This window comes from Terrapene carolina, unplaced genomic scaffold (assembly GCF_002925995.2).
Source record: "Terrapene carolina triunguis isolate 2854851 unplaced genomic scaffold, T_m_triunguis-2.0 Scaffold179, whole genome shotgun sequence".
Taxonomy (NCBI): Eukaryota; Metazoa; Chordata; order Testudines; family Emydidae; genus Terrapene; species Terrapene triunguis.
In genome coordinates, this window is record NW_020664530.1 from 4579408 (window position 1) to 4600077 (window position 20670).

The following is a 20670-nucleotide window of genomic DNA, read 5'->3' on the forward strand; positions in this document are numbered from 1 at the left end:
CAACTCTAGTGTGACGTTCCCCCGGTGTTATCTGGACCAGTGATCTGCTAGGTCCCTCCAAGCCTTGACTCTGGGAGCCAGCCTTACCCTGCTCTGCTGTGAGAACCCCCACTCACAGGCTGTTCATGCACAGCCTCTAGCACATAAGCTGCTCCCGGCTACGTGAGTGAGCACTTTTGGCCACCCACTGCTTGGATTGTGCAACCGAATGACACTAGCCAATATCTCCGGTCCCAGACACAACCCTAGGAACCTCCGTCTTGCAGTGTCCAGTTACACCCGCTGAATGCTGCAAGCTTATATGAGTTCGTCAATTTAACAAAGAAATTGATATGTACCAGGCTTGTTATCCCAAGGAAAGTCTCTGACACGCTTCAAACCAAACACACTGCTTCAAGTATAACAAACAAACAAATTTATTAACTACAAAAGATACATTTTAAGTGATTATAAGTCAAAGCATAACAAGTTGGATTTGGTCAAATGAAATAAAACCAAAACACATTCTAAGCTGACCTTAACACTTTCAGTGCCCTTACAAACTTAGATGCTTCTCACCATACGCTGGCTGGTTGTCCTTCAGCCAGGCTCTCCCCTTTGATCAGCGCTTCAGTCACTTGGTGGTGGTGTCTGTAGATGGAGATGGAAGAGAGAGAGCATGGCAAGCGTCTCTCCCTTTTATCATGTTCTTTCTTTCCTCTTGGCTTTGCTCCCCCCCTTCAGAGTCAGGTGAGCATTACTTCATCGTAGTCCCAAACTGACCATGGGAATGGGGGTGACTCACTCAAGAGTCCAACAGATCCTTTGTTGCTGCCTAGGCCAGTGTCCTTTTGTTCCTGTGAGGCTGGGCTGGGTTTGTCCCATACATACCCTGATGAGGTGTGAACTGCACTTCTGCTCTTGGAGAGTTTTGCCTGGGCTTGTTTTAAGCCATGAGGATGCATTTTAGCCTCATAACTATATATATGAAATTACAACCTATAACATTACTATAACAACAATGCTCAGTGCATCATGAGCCTTCCGAAGACACCTGACACGACAAACTTTGCACTGGATACCACACAATCATATTATAAGGATGAACATGGGGATGCAGGGTGTTCTCCTGAGGTACAGAGTGTCACAACTAGACATGGGCCTTTACAGGCCTGTGTCTAGCAGTGGTGGCCCTAAACAGAGATGTCACCAATGAAGACTTTGATAAATAAATGTTTTCAGTCTGATGTGCCAAGGCTAACTCCCCTAGGACTAGTTAAGATCAATGTCTTTTTTAGTTAAGCAATACATCCCTGTGTTTAAAGTATAACTTTAAAAAATGTTGTTTTTTTAACATTTGCTCAAATATATATCTACATAATTGTTTAGGTTTGTCATATTTGGTACCATTGTGTTCATGGGAGAAAGGGCTTTCTAATGATACCAACTTGACCCATGTCCAACGTCACTCTATTATCAACATTTCCACCAGCTGAAGGACCCTGAGCTGGGAAAGAGTGGCAGAGAGTCCCACCCGCCATGCCACAGAGGGTAGCACCATCGAAACTGTGATTCTGTCGATTTTTTACAGAATCAAGTGAGACCTCCCTTACCTTTCTCCCACTAACTTGCCCATGGAAGGAGATTTAAACTACATTATACTCCCAGATGCCTTTTAATTTTTGTATATAGATCATAAATAAATACATTTATCTAGACCCCATTTTATACTTCAATAAAGATCTTTAATTCAGTCACTTAAAACTACAATGAATGAGAACTATCTGTTAGGAATGTAAATGGTGGCATGGAATCTGAAATCAGAATGGCAGTTATCTGCAGTGCAACTGGATGGCTAAAAAAGTTTGCTCCTGAACACCGTAGTTGAATATATGTGACTGACAATTATGTGTGAAATGCTACAATGACCAAAAGTCTTTCTATCAAGTGGTTTTGGTTCTCCTGAATGTTCAAGTCAGCTTCCAATGTTGTGCTCTGTTTTTTTTTTTTTTACTCCTTCAATTTACTCTCTTTTCAATTGGAGCTATTTTTTGCAGTCTACTTTTGGAAAATTTCAATGAGATAGATAAGTGGTCAAAAACAGAATGAATTTTTTTTTCTCTCACACGCACCAAATCTGGAAAAATCATCCTTTTCTTTACATAGAAATACAAACAGAAAATTGAAAAAAAAAATCAAAATTTCAACATACTGTATCTACATTAGTGATTGTAGATATCTTCCACACCCACCCTAAAATAGCTTACTTTATCTACCCATCAATAGTATATCTAATCTCCAGTCCCTGAAATATCTAGTACTTGGTTGAGATTATGGGTGACATCCTCACCCCCTCTCTAGCCACTTATGGCAGGGAACGGGCTAGAGCTAAAAGCCTCATGTCCAGCTGTGGGAAGATTCCCCAGTGCAGGCATTAGGGAGGACAGCCCAAGGACCACCTCACAAGCCTTGACATAGGGGGCATGCCAACGTAGGAGGGGAATGTTGTGCTGTGGAGGTTCTGGGCAGTACTGCAGCCTATAAGGCAGCCTGGAGAGGGGGCTGTAACTCAGACAGACCTGCAGCGCTGTCAAAGTTATACTAGAGACCTCTCCAGCCCCTGGAGCAGCCTCCAGTCAGAAGGTAACAAATGTGGCTTAAAGCCACCTTAGCTAATACACCCCCTGGGCTGAGAGTTGTGTGTGCATCTCTTCAAGATTGCAGTACAGAATCTTACCCTATGTGTTTCCAACATTTGCATCCAAGACCTAATGTCAGATAGTCCAAAAATAAAGCGTGCATCAGTTTGATCTAAGGCATTTAAAGTTTGATGCACTTCCTAATGAAATCAATAGGAGACTTTGCATTGATTTCAATAGGAGTTGGACTGGGCCTTTATTTGACAACTGCTGTCTCTGTCTACTCCTGTGTTATGAAGTTAATACAGGAAAAATCACCACCACCAAAAACTAAAATAAAATCAATTTCAGCAGAGCTCGAAGCACACTCATATAACTCATTGGAGCCACAGCTTCCCCACACTCACCAGCTGCTTTTTAACACACAAAACAAAAATAAAAATTGAATATAGCACAGAAGCAATTTGCAGTGTGCCCACAGATAATCACTGGTCATGGTTTTCTCCTAAAAAAAAAAAAAAAAAGAATTGCGAACATGGAGAGTTTTATTAATTCTCATATTATGTTTGCTTCCAAGCATTATTTATATGACCTTTTCTTTACTCTGCAATCAATTTAGTTCAACATTCATGGGCAACTCAGAGGAATAAACTATGAAAGGAGTGCATATCAAATAGTCTTGTGCTTTCCCATGGAACACATATCTCTTTCCAATCCAATTTCAAGATGTTCTGTATACAGTGCATTCAACCATACTCCGGGTTAACTAGAATTACTGAGTATGGACCATTATGTAGATACATAAACTCAGACTGCTTTGCATATTATTCTAGTTGCTTTCAGTACTCTTCTGAATTCACCCATGCTTTTATCTCCATTCAGCAAGACTACTGCTATTCTCTTCTCTGGTCACTCCAGAGCCCACCTCTGACATGCTGTGAAGCATGAAGACATCCTTCATATCTGCAGACAACTCCAGTGGGCCCTGATGCATTTCTATTTAGTTCAAGAACCTCCAAATTCTTAGATCCAGATTACCACATGGATTTTATAGTCCACCTCTTCCATGCCTGTTTGTCTACTTACTGAAAATCTTGTCAGTGTGGGGTAAGAAAGTTCTTTTGCACAGCTCCCGTCATCTACAACAGCCTTTGTGCGTCTCTCCACATCATTGATGATACATATTCCATTATTATCCAAAAACACACCTTTTCACCCTTGCCCAAAACTCTTTAATTCTCCATCTGCTATTAATTTTTACTATAAAACTTTTACATGCATTATTTAAAACATTTTGGAATACAGTTTCTATGAAAGGCAACTACAGAAAACACTGTATTCCATTTTATCATACTATGTGCAGGACTTGGAAAGTAAAAACATTCATGTGGTCCTTCTTGATTTTCTATTTCACCAACAGTCTCTTAGAAAAAGAATCTAGCAGTAGATGTCACAACCCAGCCAGTATATTTGTGTTCATAGTTCAGTGTGCAGAGTAATTTGCTTGCACAAAAGTCTGAATTTATGCATGTGGATGGAATTTGGATGTGTAAATTTGAGTTTTTGTGAATACAGTGAAACTAAGATCAAAGCTCAAGAGGTATTACTGTGTACATTAACACTGATGGATAAATTGGTTTTGGTGCATAACAACTTGAAGTCGGTGCCGTGATCACTTACAACTCTAGCTTCTAGCCAAGGACACAACCCATAGTCTTCAGTGACAAAAAGCTCAGAGTAGCATAGCAATCCACCATACAGATTGCTTAATGGATGACTGGTGGCATTAGCCACTTGCCAGGGACTACTTTATTGGCTATCTTAGATGGCAGTCGTTGCCTAGCCAACCAATGGAGGTTGCCTCTTGAACTGTCTTTGCCCGAACTATGCACCAGTCAAGACTGCCGCACAGTCATTTTTTAGTAGTTCCAGCACTGACAAGGAGATGTATCTAGAGACAAAATTACACAAAAGAAGACTAACTTTCCTATCATTCACCATGAAAGCCTGGATTTTTCACTACACAAATACAAGTGTACAAGTTCATGGCCAAACATATAAGAAGCTAGGGTAGCTAATTTCCCTAAATGGTTAGTTTCTGGGAGCCTAAGTATACCTTTTCATCTTATTCTTGTTTATTCATTACAATAAATATTCTGTCATAGTTATAGGATGCAATTCTTTGTTCTTAATAGCATTTTCTGTGAAAACAATCGTGATGCACAACATTTTAGAATGAAAAATCTGAAGGAGGTGATTCATAAAATGGAAAGACTTGCCTGGACTAAATTTAGATTAAAAAAATCATAAAGAGGAACTAGGAAAAACAGTTTAAAAATAAATGGATTTACATTTGAAAGTTATATTTCCCCATTACCATCAAGTATGTACAAAATCCCCTTTTTGTGAGCTACTGACTTCACTAACAACCCTAAATTTAAACAGATTTGTAGTACACAGTAATCTGTTTTCAAAATGAAGGTGCATATCTGAATGCAAATTGTTTAAGTTAGAACTTCAGGCTTTCACATATTTATAAAAAGTGAGCAGGGCCTTGAGGAGAAAGAGAATGGGAAAATCTAAGAAACATTCAGAATCTATTTATGCTCTAACAATCCCTAATACATTTACTGAAAAAGCATTTCAATGACAGCAGAAAGTAATCTGAATAATTTGTGTTCAGGTGCCATGCTTACTCCCATTACACAACTTCCTATAAAATTTGAAGTTTTGTGGCGTTCTCTCTCCTGCCACCTTCAGCTTCTCTCTGGGCTATGAGTTCATAAGCTCTGAAAAAGAAAACAGGTACCGCAACACTGCTAACCCTTGCCTAGTTCTCCATGGTGTGGCAGTGCAGCATAGCTCACTTTAAGGCTTGTATGTTGAAGCTGTTGGCATCATGCACAGTTCTGTACCTATGGCTTGAATGCTCTTCTGTCTTCTTGGCATTCTTCTCAGCCCTAATGAAGCTTCCTTTAAATTGGAGCTACATGTTGTTGAGTCTGAGTTAATGTTGCTTTTTGAAAATTTACAAATATAAACAAAAAGTCATATGAGCTTCCTGTTATGTCCATCTTTCTTCTTATTTATTTATTTTTAATAGGGGAAACTCTTTCCCACATGATGTAAAAATTGATTTGTAATTCCTTTTTCTTCTATTTTTTTTTTAAATACTAATCTATAAAAGACACTATCACCCACCTGACCCTTCATTTCTATTGATATTCAGGGCCGTAATAACTCCACTGGCACATTTTTCACCTTAATGCTACACAAGTAACAAATTTCCCAGACACTGGCAGTTACTCCTAATGCACAATGAACTGGAACGCTAAACAAGAGTATTTTAGACTAACTCAGATTTCTTTCTGAACTTCTTTTCCACTAGTGTGACAGTGCACAGTATTTCATTGCTAGGCAATCCTAACTCCTGTCACCAAGATGGCTATAAATGACTTACCATGCCATAAAGCTGGAAATCACCCAGACTGCAGTGACATTGCTCTACTTACAGTATGCTGGAGGCACAAAAGCAGTCTATCTGCCCATGGAGCTGAAGCAATAAAAACCATTAGATTGTGGGAACAAAGTTTAGATGAATATATCCCTATTTTACCCCAAACAGGTTCTCTGTCTGGCAGCTGTCACAGCTTCCCTCACTCCCCATCTTATTATCCATTGTGGAGTAATTGTATTTTCATGAATTGCTATCACGTATAAAACACGATCCTCCATTTTCTTGGCTGGTAGCTACCGCTTAGCTAACCTCCTCCTAGTCTCTTTTCTAATAGAGAGGCAGAATTATTATATTGAGGGAAGTAATTATTCCCCTCTATTCGGCACTGGTGAGGCCACATCTGGAGTATTGCATCCAGTTTTGGGCCCCCCAATACAGAAAAGATGTGGACAAATTGGAGAGCGTCCAGCAGAGGGCAACGAAAATGATCAGGGGGCTGGGGCACATGACTTACAAGGAGAGGCTGAGGGAACTGGGCTTGTTTAGTCTGCAGAAGAGAAGAGTGATTTGATAGCAGCCTTCAACTACCTGAAGGGGGGTTCCAAAGAGGATGGAGCTAGGCTGTTCTCAGTGGTGGCAGATGACAGAATAAGGAGCAATGGTCTCAAGTTGCAGTGGGGGAGGTCTAGGTTGGATATTAGGAAACAAAGTTTCACTAGGAGGGTGGTGAAGCACTGGAATGGGTTACCTAGGGAGGTGGTGGAATCTCCATCCTTAGAGGTTTTTAAGGCCCGGCTTGACAAAGCCCTGGCTGGGATGATTTAGTTGGTGTTGGTCCTGCTTTGAGCAGGGGTTGGACTAGATGACCTCCTGAGGTCTCTTCCAACCTTAATCTTCTATGATTCTATGATTTAGTGGACGGAGCACCATACAGACAGTCAAGGGACTGGGATTCTACTCCCAGCTGACACTGCCCTGCTCTGTGACCTCAGCCAAGTCATTTCACCCCACTGTGCCTCTGTTTCCCCTCCCATCCTTTCTCTGTCTTGTTCAATTATATTGGAATCAGTTCAGGGAAACAACTCTCTAGTACTATGTGTATGAATGGTGTCTATCCAAATGTGGCATTTCATTTGAGCTCTCTAGATGCCACCAGAACACAAATAACAATAATAATAATACTTCCCATTATTAAGATCTCTTCCAATCTGAAGACATCAAGTGCTTCAGTGCTTTGTTAAAATTTAGGGGTAAATTTTGCCCTCATGTAGGACCTGCTCCTGCTCCTCGTGAAATCATTGGCAAAACTGCCACTGAATTCAAGAAGGTACAGGTCCTAATACAGGTCTGTCTTTCATCAATAATGTAACATTAGAAACTTGGATGGGAAATGGCCATGTGCATAAGGACAGGATTGGTCCTTACTAAAGCACCCACCAAGCATTATCTTCATTTTACAGATGGGCACACTGAGGCACAGGATGGTAAGCCCTGTACCACTGACTCCTGATTCCCAGTTCCCTGCTCTGACCACTAGACAACACCACCCCGCATAAGTGAAATTTACTCCATTATGCCTGATACATTTCCTTAATATACATAGGGATTCAGTTAACTTATCATAGAGCTGATGTGCATGAAGGCATTACTCTAACAGTCCTTATTGGTTGACTAGAGAAATCACAGCCATCTGTCCATGGCTTACCTTATAGTTATTTTTCCTCCCATAACATAAAAAGAAGCAATCTACACTGAGACAGAAGAAACTACCATTTCATAAACTTTACAATAGTGTGTACAGAAGATGCCATCTTTCTGGTTAAATTCTGATTTTGGGGAGTTACTTCTCAGGGCCTTAATTCACCTGCGACCTCTCTCATGTGTTTTCCTATTGAAGAGCTATGATGATTTGTTGGAAATGAGCAACGCTTTCTGATAATGCTGGTTATGTGATTTCCATCTTTAATTGCAATAGCTGCAGACATTCAGCTAAGAAAAGCAGTTCCACCTCAGTCTTGTAGTGTAACTGGTAACTCACATTTCCTTGCAGCTGACTTTCTGGTATTTTACTTCCAAAGGACCTACCCACCTGAACAAAGTTTCTCAGGAACATACTGTATGTAATATAATAACTATAATCAACAGTGCCTCTAAGTAAACTTAGCTGTAAAATGGCTTTTGCAGCTGCTTCCAATGATATCTCCTTCAAAATTTATTCCCACTTTGTGTGATCAGAAAAACATACTACTTCTGGCCCTCCAACAGTCCTAAAATGAATCAGGATAATGCTTAGGCAACTTTTCGATCTCTAGTTTACAGCATCTGATAACCAACTGTCTAGAAATATATCATACTGACTTAGTCAATAATTCAAGATAAATACATCCTGATGCTTTGGATCTATATTGCTCTTTTATACCAAAAATCCAGTAGTAAATCCCTCTCAGATGTACCAATCATTTGCACCTCTCATCATTTCTATGAATGTCTGATTCAGAGACCCAATAAGACTGATATGCTTACATAATGTAGCAATTTTATTGCCCACATACCTTTAGGAAATATTTATTGATGCAGGGAGCTAATTTTTGCTTAAATTTAGGATTATAACCACCAAAATTTTTAAAGAGCTTTGCTAATTCTGAAACAAACTTTGAATTTCATTATCAGAGTAAAACTATTAGAAGAACAATATATTTGAACATGTACGGATGTGTATCAAAGTTTAATTAGTAAAATTTTAAATAAAGAAATATATGTAATCTTAATTGTTCCTACTATTAGAGGCCTCATCTGCACTAGAAAAAACAAAACAAAAACACATTAGCTAATCCCACTGTTTTTGTAAATAGTCTTATCCTCCTAACAAGGATTTAAAAAAGACTCAGCCAAAACAACAACAACAACAACAACAACAACCCTGTTAAAACCATTTTTTACTCTAGCCAGGGGAATAGTGTTGAAATTAGTTTTTTTAAAAAAGTTTGTTTTTAAAAATGCAGGCCAGATCCAGCATCTCATAAGAGATCAGGCTAGATGGTAGATTTACCAAATACTGATCTTGCATGAATCAGAAGGAGCCTGAAACTCTGATATTGGACCTTAACAGCTGTAGTCTTTTTAGGGTTAGGCAGAAAATGTTTAATGTAAAAACTCCTTCCCTAAAACTCTTGCCAAATAAACTGATTTATCTCTTTTAAACTTTTTAGCCTTTTCTAGAGGTTCTTGAACTCTGGGCCTTGAGTTCAAAGGACAATTCCCAACCATCAGCTAACTGATGGTGCACAGAGTCATTTCAAAAGATATTTTTCTTTATATTCTGCCTCATAATTTTCCTCAATTATAGAAATGTACTTTGGGAACAGAAAGATGTTGCTTGTTTTTTTTTTTTAAGACAGCTTGCATCCTCCTGAACACAAATGCTTCATAGCTTTTGAAGGGATCATGATGATCATCTGACCTCCTGTATATAAGACAGGCCATAGAACTTTCTGTATCAAGCCCATAACTTCTGTCTGAGCTCTAGAATATCTTTTAGAAAGACACTCAGCCTTGATTTAAAGACTTCAAGTGATGCAGGAGCCACCACATTCCTAGATAAGACATTCCAATGGTTAATTACCCTCACTGTTAAAAACTTACACCTTATTTCTAGTCTAGAATTTACAATACTCTGTTGTTTTTAAAACACATGAAACTTGTATTCTCTGTTGCCCTATTAAAGAACACTTCTGTTGTTCTTGTCCTCTCAATTCTATTCAGTTTTCTTTACACTATGCTGCCAGCAGTGACTTATGCTTCTTCCTTGGATTACTGATGAGGACAGCAGCCTCCTATGATTAGGCAAATTCTAAATTACAAAAAATCGTATAAATATTAAATCAAACTAAGACAGGCTGGCTGCTGAATTGGCGCCACTAAATTGTGCTTACCTCTGGAGAACACAGGCAAGGCTGTCGAGATTTACTGGCTCGTCTCACCATATGTGATCTTTCCACATTTCATTCAAGGGAGTATGCCTGCTCTCCCTCAAGTAGACGACTGCTCAGTTCTTCATTTCAGTAGTGAGTATGCTGCTTACCTTTCAAAATCCTGGGGTGAAATCCTGGCCCAAATAAAGTCAATGGGAGTTTTCCCATTGACATCAATAGCGCCTGGATTTCACTCCTGATCTCTTTATGCATACATAATCTCCTAGTTATTTCAACTTAAACAGACTCAGGCTCTGAGTGACTTGCCCAAGGTCACACAGGAAGTCTGTCACACAGCTGGAAATTGAACACAGGTCTCCTGAATCCTCTGAACCACAACACCATCCTTCCTCTCATACTGTCCAGTTCTACTTTACTATGGCCTTAAGGTCTAATTAACAAAGGTCTTAATGCCTGTAAATCTGAAGTAAAGACTACAGAGCATTTACCACCATTCTAGAAAGTAGTATTTCAGAGACACATGAGTGAGTATAACAATTGCTTTTTCCAGTGTCAATATTATAACAGTTTTTAAGGCAGCTTCACCTTTATGTGCCTCAGATGGCTAGTCACATGGAATTAATGCCTTAAGTCTTAATCAGAAAGTGTTTAAAAAAAAAGTTGTTCAGAGATGGACAGTTAAGTAGTAACCTACCTGTAGAGTGGATACCATCACTCCATAACAATTCAGTGAAATGTGCTGCAGCATAGGATGATCAGACACAACAGAATAGGACTAAAAGGTTATTTTTCTTTTTTTGGGGTGGGGGGAACCTCCTTCTTGCTGTACATTAGAGCTGACAAAAAAACAGGAAATATATTTGCAAAAATGTTCACAAAATATTTGTCCTGTATTCTCATTGATTCTAAGACCAAAAGGGACCATTATGATCTAGCCTGACCACCTGTATAAGGTAGGCCATAGAACTTTCCCAAAATAATTCCTAGAGAATATCTTTCAGAAAAAAAGCCATCCAATCTTGATTTAAAAATTGTCAGCAATGAAGACTCCACCACGAGATTGGGTGAATTGTTCCAATTGTTAATTATTCTCACTGTTAAAAATGGATGCCTTATTTCCAGTCTAAATTTGTCTAACTTACACTCCCAGCCATTGGATTGTGTTATACCTTTCTCTGTTACACTGAAGAGGCCATTATTAAATATTTGTTCCCCAAGTAGGTATTTCTAGACTGTAATCAAGTTACCCCTTAGCCTTCTCTTTGTTAAGCTAAATAGATGGAGCTTTCTGAGACTATCCTTTAATCATTCCCATGTCTCTTCTCTGAACCCTCTGCACATTAATCAGCACCCTTCTTGAACTGTGGGCCCAGAACTGGACACAGTATTCCAGCAGTGGTTACATCAGTACAAAATACAGAGGTAAAATAGCCTCTTTTCTCCTGCTCAAGATTTCCCTACTTAGGCATCTCAGGATTGCATTAATTTTTTGGCAACAGTGTCACCCTTGGTCACAACAGTGTCACATTCAGCTGATCATCCACCACAACCCCCAAATCTTTTTCAGTCACTGCTTTCCAGGATAGGGTCCCCCATCCTGTAAGTATGGCCTGCATTCTTTGTTCCCAGACATTCATTTACAGTTACATATGTATTGCATTTACATATGTATTCATTACATTTAATACATATGTATTAAAATGCACATTGTTTGCTTGCATTCAGCATATCAAGCAATGCAGATCGTTCTGGATCAATGACCTGTCCTCTTCATTATTTACCAATCCCCCAATTTGTGTCATCGGCAAACTTTACCAGTGGGTTTATGTCTTCTTCCACGTCACTGACAAAAATGTTAAATGGTGTAGGGCCAAGAAACAGCCCCTGCTGAACCCGACTGGAAACAGACCCACTTGATGATTTCCTGTTTACCGTTATATTTAGAGATCTATAAGTTAGCCTATTTTTAATTCATGTAATGTGTTCTGTGTTCATTTTATATCTTTTATGTTGCTGGAATTCTGAAATTTACTGTCTCCATAGCTGGCTGAAAAATGGGATTTTTTTTAAATGAAAACTGTTGCAACAAATTCATCTAGATTTCACTCCCACCCCGACTTCTCCAATTTAACAAAATCCTAATTTGGAAAATGTCAGCAAGCTCTAATGTACATTCATATTTCAGAAAAACAAAATAACTTATTTATAATAAGAATTCCATCTGCAGTTTTTAACATTTTAAATATTTTAAGCTAATGATTTTGGGCCAGGGTGCAACCTAATCTATGTGCTGCAGCCTATAAAGCACCCTTTCCCCCTGCAGCCATAAGGTTTAGCCAGATAAAAAGTCCAGCATGTTGGGGAGGGAGGAGCCAGGAAAAAGCATGGTCTGTGGAGCAGCTACACCTGGCTACCTCAGCTGTGAGCAGGAAAGGGGCACTGTGATGGGAGTAGACTAGGACCCAAAGACCCCCTGCTGGAGGCCTCAGGGTCCAGCCACATCCATCCCAGGAAAGGAGCAGTGGAGAGGTCCTCCAAGCAGGCTAGAGTGGCTGCAGGGGAAGCAGCCAATCAGAGAGGTTGCAGGGAGCAGCCAATGAGGGCCCAGCAGGCTCATATAAAAGGAGCTGAAAGAGCCTGGGTAGAGTGGTCTGCTTGCAGGGACCGAGCCTGAGGATATGGCCCTACCGGGGCCGGGACTACTTACTGAAAGAACACAGACACACCCTGTCATAAATATAAAGGGAAGGGTAACAACCTTTATGTATGCAGTAACATAAAGTCCCTTGTGGCCAGAGGTACAGAATCACTTACCTGTAAGGGGTTAATCAGTTCATTTAACCTAGTTGGCACCTGACCAGAAGGACCAATGGGGAAACAAGATATTTTCAAATCGAGGAGAGAGGGGGGGAGAAGGTTTTGTTTGTGCTCTGTTTGTTGGTTCCTTCTTGGGACAAAGAGAGAGACCAAGCAGGTAAACCAGCTCCCAACAAGATCCTGAAATGATACATCTAAAATTACAGAAACTGTAAGTAATTACAAGGAAATATGTTAGATTATCTTTTGTTTTAGCTTGTGAATTTTCCCTAGGCTAAGAGGTAATTTTATTCCCGTTTTGTAACTGGGAAGCAGAGTCAGAGGGAATCCTCTGTGTTTTAAATCTTTTTATTTACCCTGTAAAGTTATCTTCCATCCTGAATTTGCAGGTGTGATTCTTTTACTTTTTTTTTTTTAAATAAAATTCTTCTTTTAAGAACCTGACTGATTTTCAGTGTCCTAAAAACCAGGGATTTGGTCTGTGCTCACTTTGTTAACCTATTAGTTGGTATATTATTCTCAAGCCTCCCCAGGAAAGGGGGTGAAGGAACTTTGGGGGATATTTTGGGGGACATAGGGCTCCAAGTGGCCCCTCCCTGAATGTTTGTTTAAATCACTTGGTGGTGGCAGCAATACCATCCAAGGACAAGGAAAGGAATTTGTGCCTTGGGAAAGTTTTTAACCTAAACTGGTGGAATATAGGGGGTCTTTCATGCGGGTCCCCACATCTGTACCCCAGAGTTCAGAGTGGGGAGGGAACCCTGACACACCCAACCAGAGGGGGCACTCACAAGAGGTGGGTGCTGATCTCATTACATTTGGTACTAGAAGGGGGATTCTTCGGACCAACCCCAATTAACAAGGGACATGTCTATGGAGGAGGTAATCTGCCTGTTGGTGGCAGGCCAACAGCAGCAGGTAACTGAAATGCAGAAGCAGCAAGAACAGCAGCAGTGCACACAGACCCTGCATGCAACTGATAGAGAGCCAGCAGAGGCAACTGGAGACCCAGTTTGAGACACCACAGTGGTGGCGTGAGATCCATTCCAAGAAACAAAAGCAGATAGAGAGATGCTTGAGCCACATGACACCTTGTAATGTAGGGAGTTTAGCAGGCGAGAGGCCTGAAGCCCAGCCATGGAGATGCTATGGGTGGGGACAGTTGAGACATTTAAGAAGGGCCTACCCTGGCAGGAACCAGGGAGAAATGGGAAGGTTTAACTGCTTTTATAGTGAAGAGATGGGCCACATAAAAAGATTTTGCCCTTTAAAGAATTGGGCTCATTGCAAGGGGAAAGGCAAGGGCCTGAAGGATAGGCCAGATGAAAAGGGGACTCCAGGCACAAATCCCTATGATTTAGGGGTATGTGCCCCAGAGCTGACAGGGGAACCAGACAAGGGTGTCTCTGGGCAGCAGAACAGTAGGGCTATTGTAAGGGCCCCAAGAGATATGCAGCCCATGGCCAAAGCAAGGGAAGAAGTGGTATGTCTTGCCTGCAGGATGGCAGGGCATTTAAAGAGATATTGCCCTCTCAGAGAAAGGAGGGGCAACAATGGAAAAGAAAGATATCCCAGGTTGAGGCAAGACTGGGACAGTCAAAAGAGACTGGGTGGGTTTCTCATGCAGGAGAGACCAGGACGGTGGCCTAGGACGGGGAGAGTCCGGGACCGACTACATAAGGAAGCAGAGGGACTGGGAACCAGAGGAAGGATAGCAAAAGGGGTTCAGATGGTGCCCCAAGTGCAGAAGGATAGTCTGGGGATCCAGACAGAATCTCAGGAGCAGCGGGATACAGTTGGGACGCAGACAGATTTTCAAGGTCAGCCAGTTACAATGGGAACCCAAGCTGGACCTCACAGTGAACAGATTAGCATAGGGGCTCAGACAGGGTCGCCCCAAAGGAAAAAGGTAGAGCAGAACAGTTCTACAAGTCCCTCCTAAATGTTGACGAGCTAACCAAGCATCTGCAGTCAACAGAGCATGAAGTGGGGATCTAAAGTGCCTCAGAGAGCAGCTGGTCATGGATCTCCAGCTTGCTAAGGCGGAGTAAAAGCACCTGCTCCACTTGATACCAGGACAATAGTAAAGCGCCCTTTGTGTGAATGAGAATCAGACCCAAAGTCTCAGTCCAGTCTTTTTAGTAGTATACCTTAACAGGGGTGGGCAAATCTGGGCCCTCGGGGCTTTGGATCCGGCCCGCAGGATTGCCACCCTGGTGGCGCAGCGGGCCCCGCACCGCTCCCAGAAGCTGCCGGCACCGCGTCCCTGCGGCTCCTGTTGGGGGGGGCCAGAGGGCTCCGTGCACTGCCCTCGCCTCCAGGCACTGCCCCCCGCACTCCCATTGTCTGGGAACGGGGAACCTGGAGGCGCGGCAAGAGCAGTGCGCGGAGCCCTCTGCCCCCTCCTCCAGGGGCCGCAGGGATGTGGTGCCGGCCGCTTCCAGGAGCGGCGTGGCACAGGGCCAGGGCAGGCAGGCAGGGAGCCTGCCCTGGCCCCAGTGCGCTCTGCTGCCACCCCGAAGCTGCTCCAGGTAAACGGCGCCGGGCCAGAGCCCAAACCCTTCCTGCACCCTGCACCCCAACTCCCTGCCCTGAGCCCCCTGCCACACCCCGGACTCCTCCTGCACCCCCATCCCCCTGCCCTGAGCCCCTGCCACACTCCACAATCCTCCCTGCACCCCTGCCCTGAGCCCCCTCCTGCACTCTGCACCCCTGCTGCACCCCAACCCTCTTCCCTGAGCCCCCTCATACACCCTGCACCCCTCCTCTGCCCCAATCCCTTGCCCTGAGCCCCTTCCTGTACATCGCATCCCCTCCTGCACCACAATCCTCTGCCCCGGCCCTGCATGCAATTTTCCCACCCAGATCTGGCCCTCAGGTCAAAAAGTTTGCCCACCCCTGCCTTAACACTATAATTAATTTATAATTAACATACTGTGGCTTTTAGTTTTTGATACAATACTATTAACTACCAAAGCTGTGAATTAATAAAATAGAAGACTATGCCTGCATTAAAAAAATAATTAACATGTCAGTAGTCTCTGAACAGACAGTTCTTTAATAATGTTGGACAGGGAATTTCAAGAAAAAATATTTTAGAAAAGTAAATGAATATTCTTTCCAGCAGACTTAGTTTCTTTAAAGGAAAATATAAAGCCCTGCTGGATTTAATTTTTAAAGGTTGACTTTGATGGTATAATTTACCTCCCCAAAAAAGAACACTCCAAGGGCCAAGTATGTAGAGAGTATATGAAACTATTCAGTCAAGGTACAATCAGCTATTTTTCCTGAATTGCATTTATATTAAATGAATGAAATGTGTGCAGGAGAGATGAATGGGCTATGGAATGAGGTAAGATGAGAGTTCTAGAATATTGTTGTTCATATTTCACAGCTCATTTTGTCTCTATCTGCAAAACGTATCATGTTTTTTATCAACCAAAACTGCCTGCTTTGTGTCAAACAGCTTCTAGTTCACATTAAGGGTCAGGTTGTGTCTGCTGCTGCACTGGGGCAGAGGGGAAGGGGAATACAGAAAGTAAAGGAGACTCCTTCATTCTTGCAACACTAGGCAGTGGCCAGCCTCCATCACAGTCATTGCGATCACTGATCTTAGGCATCATGTTCCCCACAGATGCCAGGTACAGGTTGCGTTGTGATTTTTCCCAACTTGGCAAAGAGGCAAAAAACCCACCAAAACAACACACCACACACTGCACCTTTATTTGGAGCTGATAAGGAAAGGGGGGTGGGGAATCTCATGAAGTTTTAAATAATTGAAACACAAAATTCATGCTATGGGATTCACTTTGCAAACTAGTAAGCTTGCAATTCTGTAAAGAAAACACAAGACTCAGGAGTGAATCCCCCTGTCTACCAGCTAGTTAGGCCTATCACCCTTTCATATCTGCCCTTAAATATAGCTTTACTTACTTACTTGGTTTATTGTCCTTATCCATTCATGAAGCTTTGACCAAACCTATCCAAACATACTAAAAACACACTCAGTTGATCCAGAGCAGGCTTCAAAAGAGTGCACATCTTTTAACATTGACAAGACTCTGAATCCAGTTGTCTTGTCTTCCATTATTTTACTTCCAAAATATGACACCATTTTGATGCAATGCACTGTGACACAACCTTCTTTGCAAACAGACGTGGGAGAGAAATCTGCTGGAAGAAAAGGAAGGAACCTCAGGATTATGTTCCATCAGTCACAGCCTTTTCTTTTCTGGACATTGTGACATTTGTATTCGGGTTTGGTCATGTATAAAGCTGCAGCATTGGCTCAAAAGTGACTTAGGAGGAAGAGTGATACTTACTTTATCTCCAATATCATCTCCTACAAGCACCTACATTTTCCTTAGAGGCATCATCGAACCTTCTTGGGACATTGCAGAAGCTCCTTCACTAGGAACCCACCAGTGGATGGGATTTGCAAGGTTGCTCCACATGCCCAACTCTGCTGAGCATATGAGGAGTGACAGGACCATAGTACAAAGTAAAGATGTCAAAGGATAAGAGGACTAGACTTACAATAAAAAAAAGAGAAATGTTTTAGGCTGTTTCACATTTCTAAATGTTGTAATATAAGGCAGAGCTGGTAAAATCATTAAATACACTAGGAAATATTGCTATCTAGTGCCTCTTCTATACAAATCATTACATAATTGTATACTGAATATTTGTATGTAAATGAGATGATGTGGTGGATAAGACTAGTGGATCCCTTACTTAATACAAGTATACAGAATACAAGTATCACTACAAGGTTAGTAAAGAATAACAAATCAATTGCTTATCAACAGTCCTCTTTAACTCTCCCCACCCTCAACCACACTCTCCTCTTGCGTCCTAAGCATGTTGGCTAATGTTTCATCATATGAAGATTTAAGGAGGAAAGAAAGAGCCTGGCAACTTGTTAAGGGATGTACCAATCATCTCTTGAGACAGGAAAATGCTCAGCACTCATAAGTAATTACAGAAAAATAAATTATACTGGTCTTTTCTTGGTAATGCTGTAAATGTCCCCCCAGAAAAAAAACCCAGTCAATTATGTATTTCATTTACAGGTGTTCAGCTTTTGTTCATTTCAACTGGGTATCACTAGTCTCTTAAATTACAATTTTGGGGACTGGGGGGCTACTTCCTTTACTGTGCAGATGCTGTATGTTTACACTCTACTTTAGTTAAAATGACGGTGAGTCTAATGAAAATATATTGATCAGAATAAAGGAGAGGGATTAGAGAAAGAATGTGCAGACAGAAAGTGCAGGCCCATTGATGCACTCACTCAAGATTAAAGGTAAAGTATTAGAAAATATTATTATTAATGTACCTCTCACGATTTCCTTCTGTGATATGATAATACAGGCGATTAGCACCTCCATCAGCGCAAGCTCTTAGAACAGCTGAAAATAAAGAAATATGTTGTTAAGATACTGCCACTATAGCAAAAAATCTTATTTTTTTTACTTTTAGACATGTCTGTGATGATCAGCACAATAGTGACTAAGAACCTTACAAACATCAGTAGACAAAGCTTCACAACAACTATGTGAAAACCTATTAAAGCATTATCCCAGTTATATGGTCTATGATACCGAGGTACAGAAGTTATTGTGAGACCTTGGGTAAACCAGTTATATCCATGGCGGAGCAGAGAATAAACTCCAGAATTCTTTGGTTCCCAATCCTGCATCTCAACCACAAGACCACTCTTCAACTCCTCCTTTCTCAGGCTTTAGGACTTCTTATGTTTAATTAGAACAGGTTTTCTTAAACAAGTGCAACCCTTCATGTGAACAGTCTTATTTCAGTTTGGCTTTAACTTGCATTTGTTCCTAATGAATGCAAGGTAAACCAAAAAAGGCACTCAAACCAAAATAAGGATGTCCACATGGGTTTGCATTTGTTCAACTAAATAGTATTACTCCTGCGGGAATTCTGTGCCACTGTGCATGTGTAGAATTTATATCCCCCGCAGATTTCTTTGCTTCCCCAGAGAAAAATGACTTTCTGACAGGGAAACAAGGGGAAGCCACAAGAGCAGTCATGCAACCCTCCACAGCAGTATGTTTCAGGTGCCCACGGCAGCCAGCAGAGAGGTAAATCACTGTGATGCAGGAGGCGTGACTGGGGAAGACCCAGCTTCCTACCCTGTGCCAGGCTCAGCTGCTAATCCTGGCTGGGCTGGGGAGGATGGGACTTCCTCTTCTCCTGCACGGCATCCAGGGCTGGGTCAGACCCATCCCCAGATTTCTACCCCAGCTACAGAAAGCTCTGCAAACACCTCTCCTGCCCCCTGCTTCCTGCACCCATCGGTCCTCAGCTGCAGGGGGAGGGATCCCTGTACAGAGAGCTGCTCCCCCATCCACCCAACCCCTGTGCATCCAGAACCTCTCATACCCAGACCCTCCTGCTGATCCTCACCCCCTCACACACACACACTCTCAGAAACCCTCTGATGAGCCCCACTCCCCCTGCAGCTGGACCGCCCCAATGAGCCACCTACACTCGGATCCCCACCAAGCCCCAGTTGGCCACACCTGGATCCCCACCCCACTGAGCCCCACTCCCCCAGCATCTAGACCCTGCTTGAAGCCCCCCCAGACCCTCCTGCCGAGCTCTATCCCTCCACATCCAGACACACACACACACACCCCGCTGAGCTCCAACCACCTTCACCTGGACCTCCCTGCAGAGTCCCATTACCATTACACCCAGAACCCCCCCAGCAAGCCCCTGTGCATCCAGATCCCCCCGCACCCAGATCCCCCACTGAGCTGCCAACACCCAGATTGCCCCTCACAGAACCCTCTCAACCCACACCTGGATCCCCCGACACTAAGCCCCTGCACACTTGGATCCTGCCTTGCTGAGCCTGCCTGCCTACACCTGGTGCACAGGGCATGGAGGATCAGGGCCCTGGGATGTTTCTGGGCCAGGCCTGGTACTTGCACTGTGTCAGGATTGGGTGCAGCCTCCCCACTGAGTCCATGGCGGGGGGGCGGGGGAAGGGGGAGCTGCACAGTGATCTCACACCTCTGTGCAGCCAGTGGCCTATGTTCCCCAATGCCATGCTGGAGCCTCCACATTTATTTGGCAAATAAAATTTGCAGAATTTTAAAATATTGTGCGCAGAATTCTTAATTTTTTGTTACAGAATTTTTAAATTTTTTGGCACAGAATTCCCTCCGGAGTAAAATAGGTTTAAGAGGTGAATTTAAACCCACCAACGTTCCCACGCAGTCAAGGCCTTAGTAATAGTACCCACATTGGGTATGTCTACACTGCAATTAAAAACCTGCAGCTGGCCCGTGCCAGCTGACTCGGGCTCACAGGGCTTGAGCTGCGGGGCAGTTTAATTGCAGTGCAGACTTCTGGGCTTGGGCTGGAGCCCAGGGTGTAGGACCCTGCGAGGTGGAAGGGTCCCAGCGCTCAGCCTGCAGCCCAAGCCCTAATGTCTAAACTGCAATTAAACAGCCTCGCAGCCCAAGTCCTGTGACCCTGACTGAGCTGGCACGGGCCAGCCGCGGGTGTCTAATTGCAGTGTAGACATACCACAGACAATGATTTATGCACAAAATGGAATAGGCTAAGCACTATGGTCTGGTCTGATCCGATCCCTGTTTTTCTTTGTTTGCTTTCTTTCTTTCTTTCATTCTCTGTCCCCCAAGGCAGAAGTCTGGCTCCACAATGGTAACCAAGTAGGCAACTAATTCCTGTACTGTTCCACAGATGGTTTGACTCAATTGATGTACCATGGTATTAGCTTTAAGTATTAAATCTTTAGCTAGCCTGGTCCAGAAGAAGCAAAATCACAATCAATTTGGATGCCATCATT

The 20670-nt window shown here is 42.6% G+C and overlaps 1 protein-coding gene across 2 annotated transcripts in view; it reads right to left on the reverse strand.

Annotated features, from left to right (window-relative positions):
• LOC112103624 (thiamin pyrophosphokinase 1-like) overlaps positions 1-20670 on the reverse strand; it is a 599015-nt gene that overhangs the window by 285236 nt on the left and 293109 nt on the right. For both annotated transcript variants that reach the window (XM_026654049.2, XM_026654047.2), the window contains one exon: positions 18163-18235. In XM_026654049.2, the coding sequence (XP_026509834.1) occupies positions 18163-18235 (73 nt within the window). The remainder of the gene's footprint in view (positions 1-18162; positions 18236-20670) is intronic.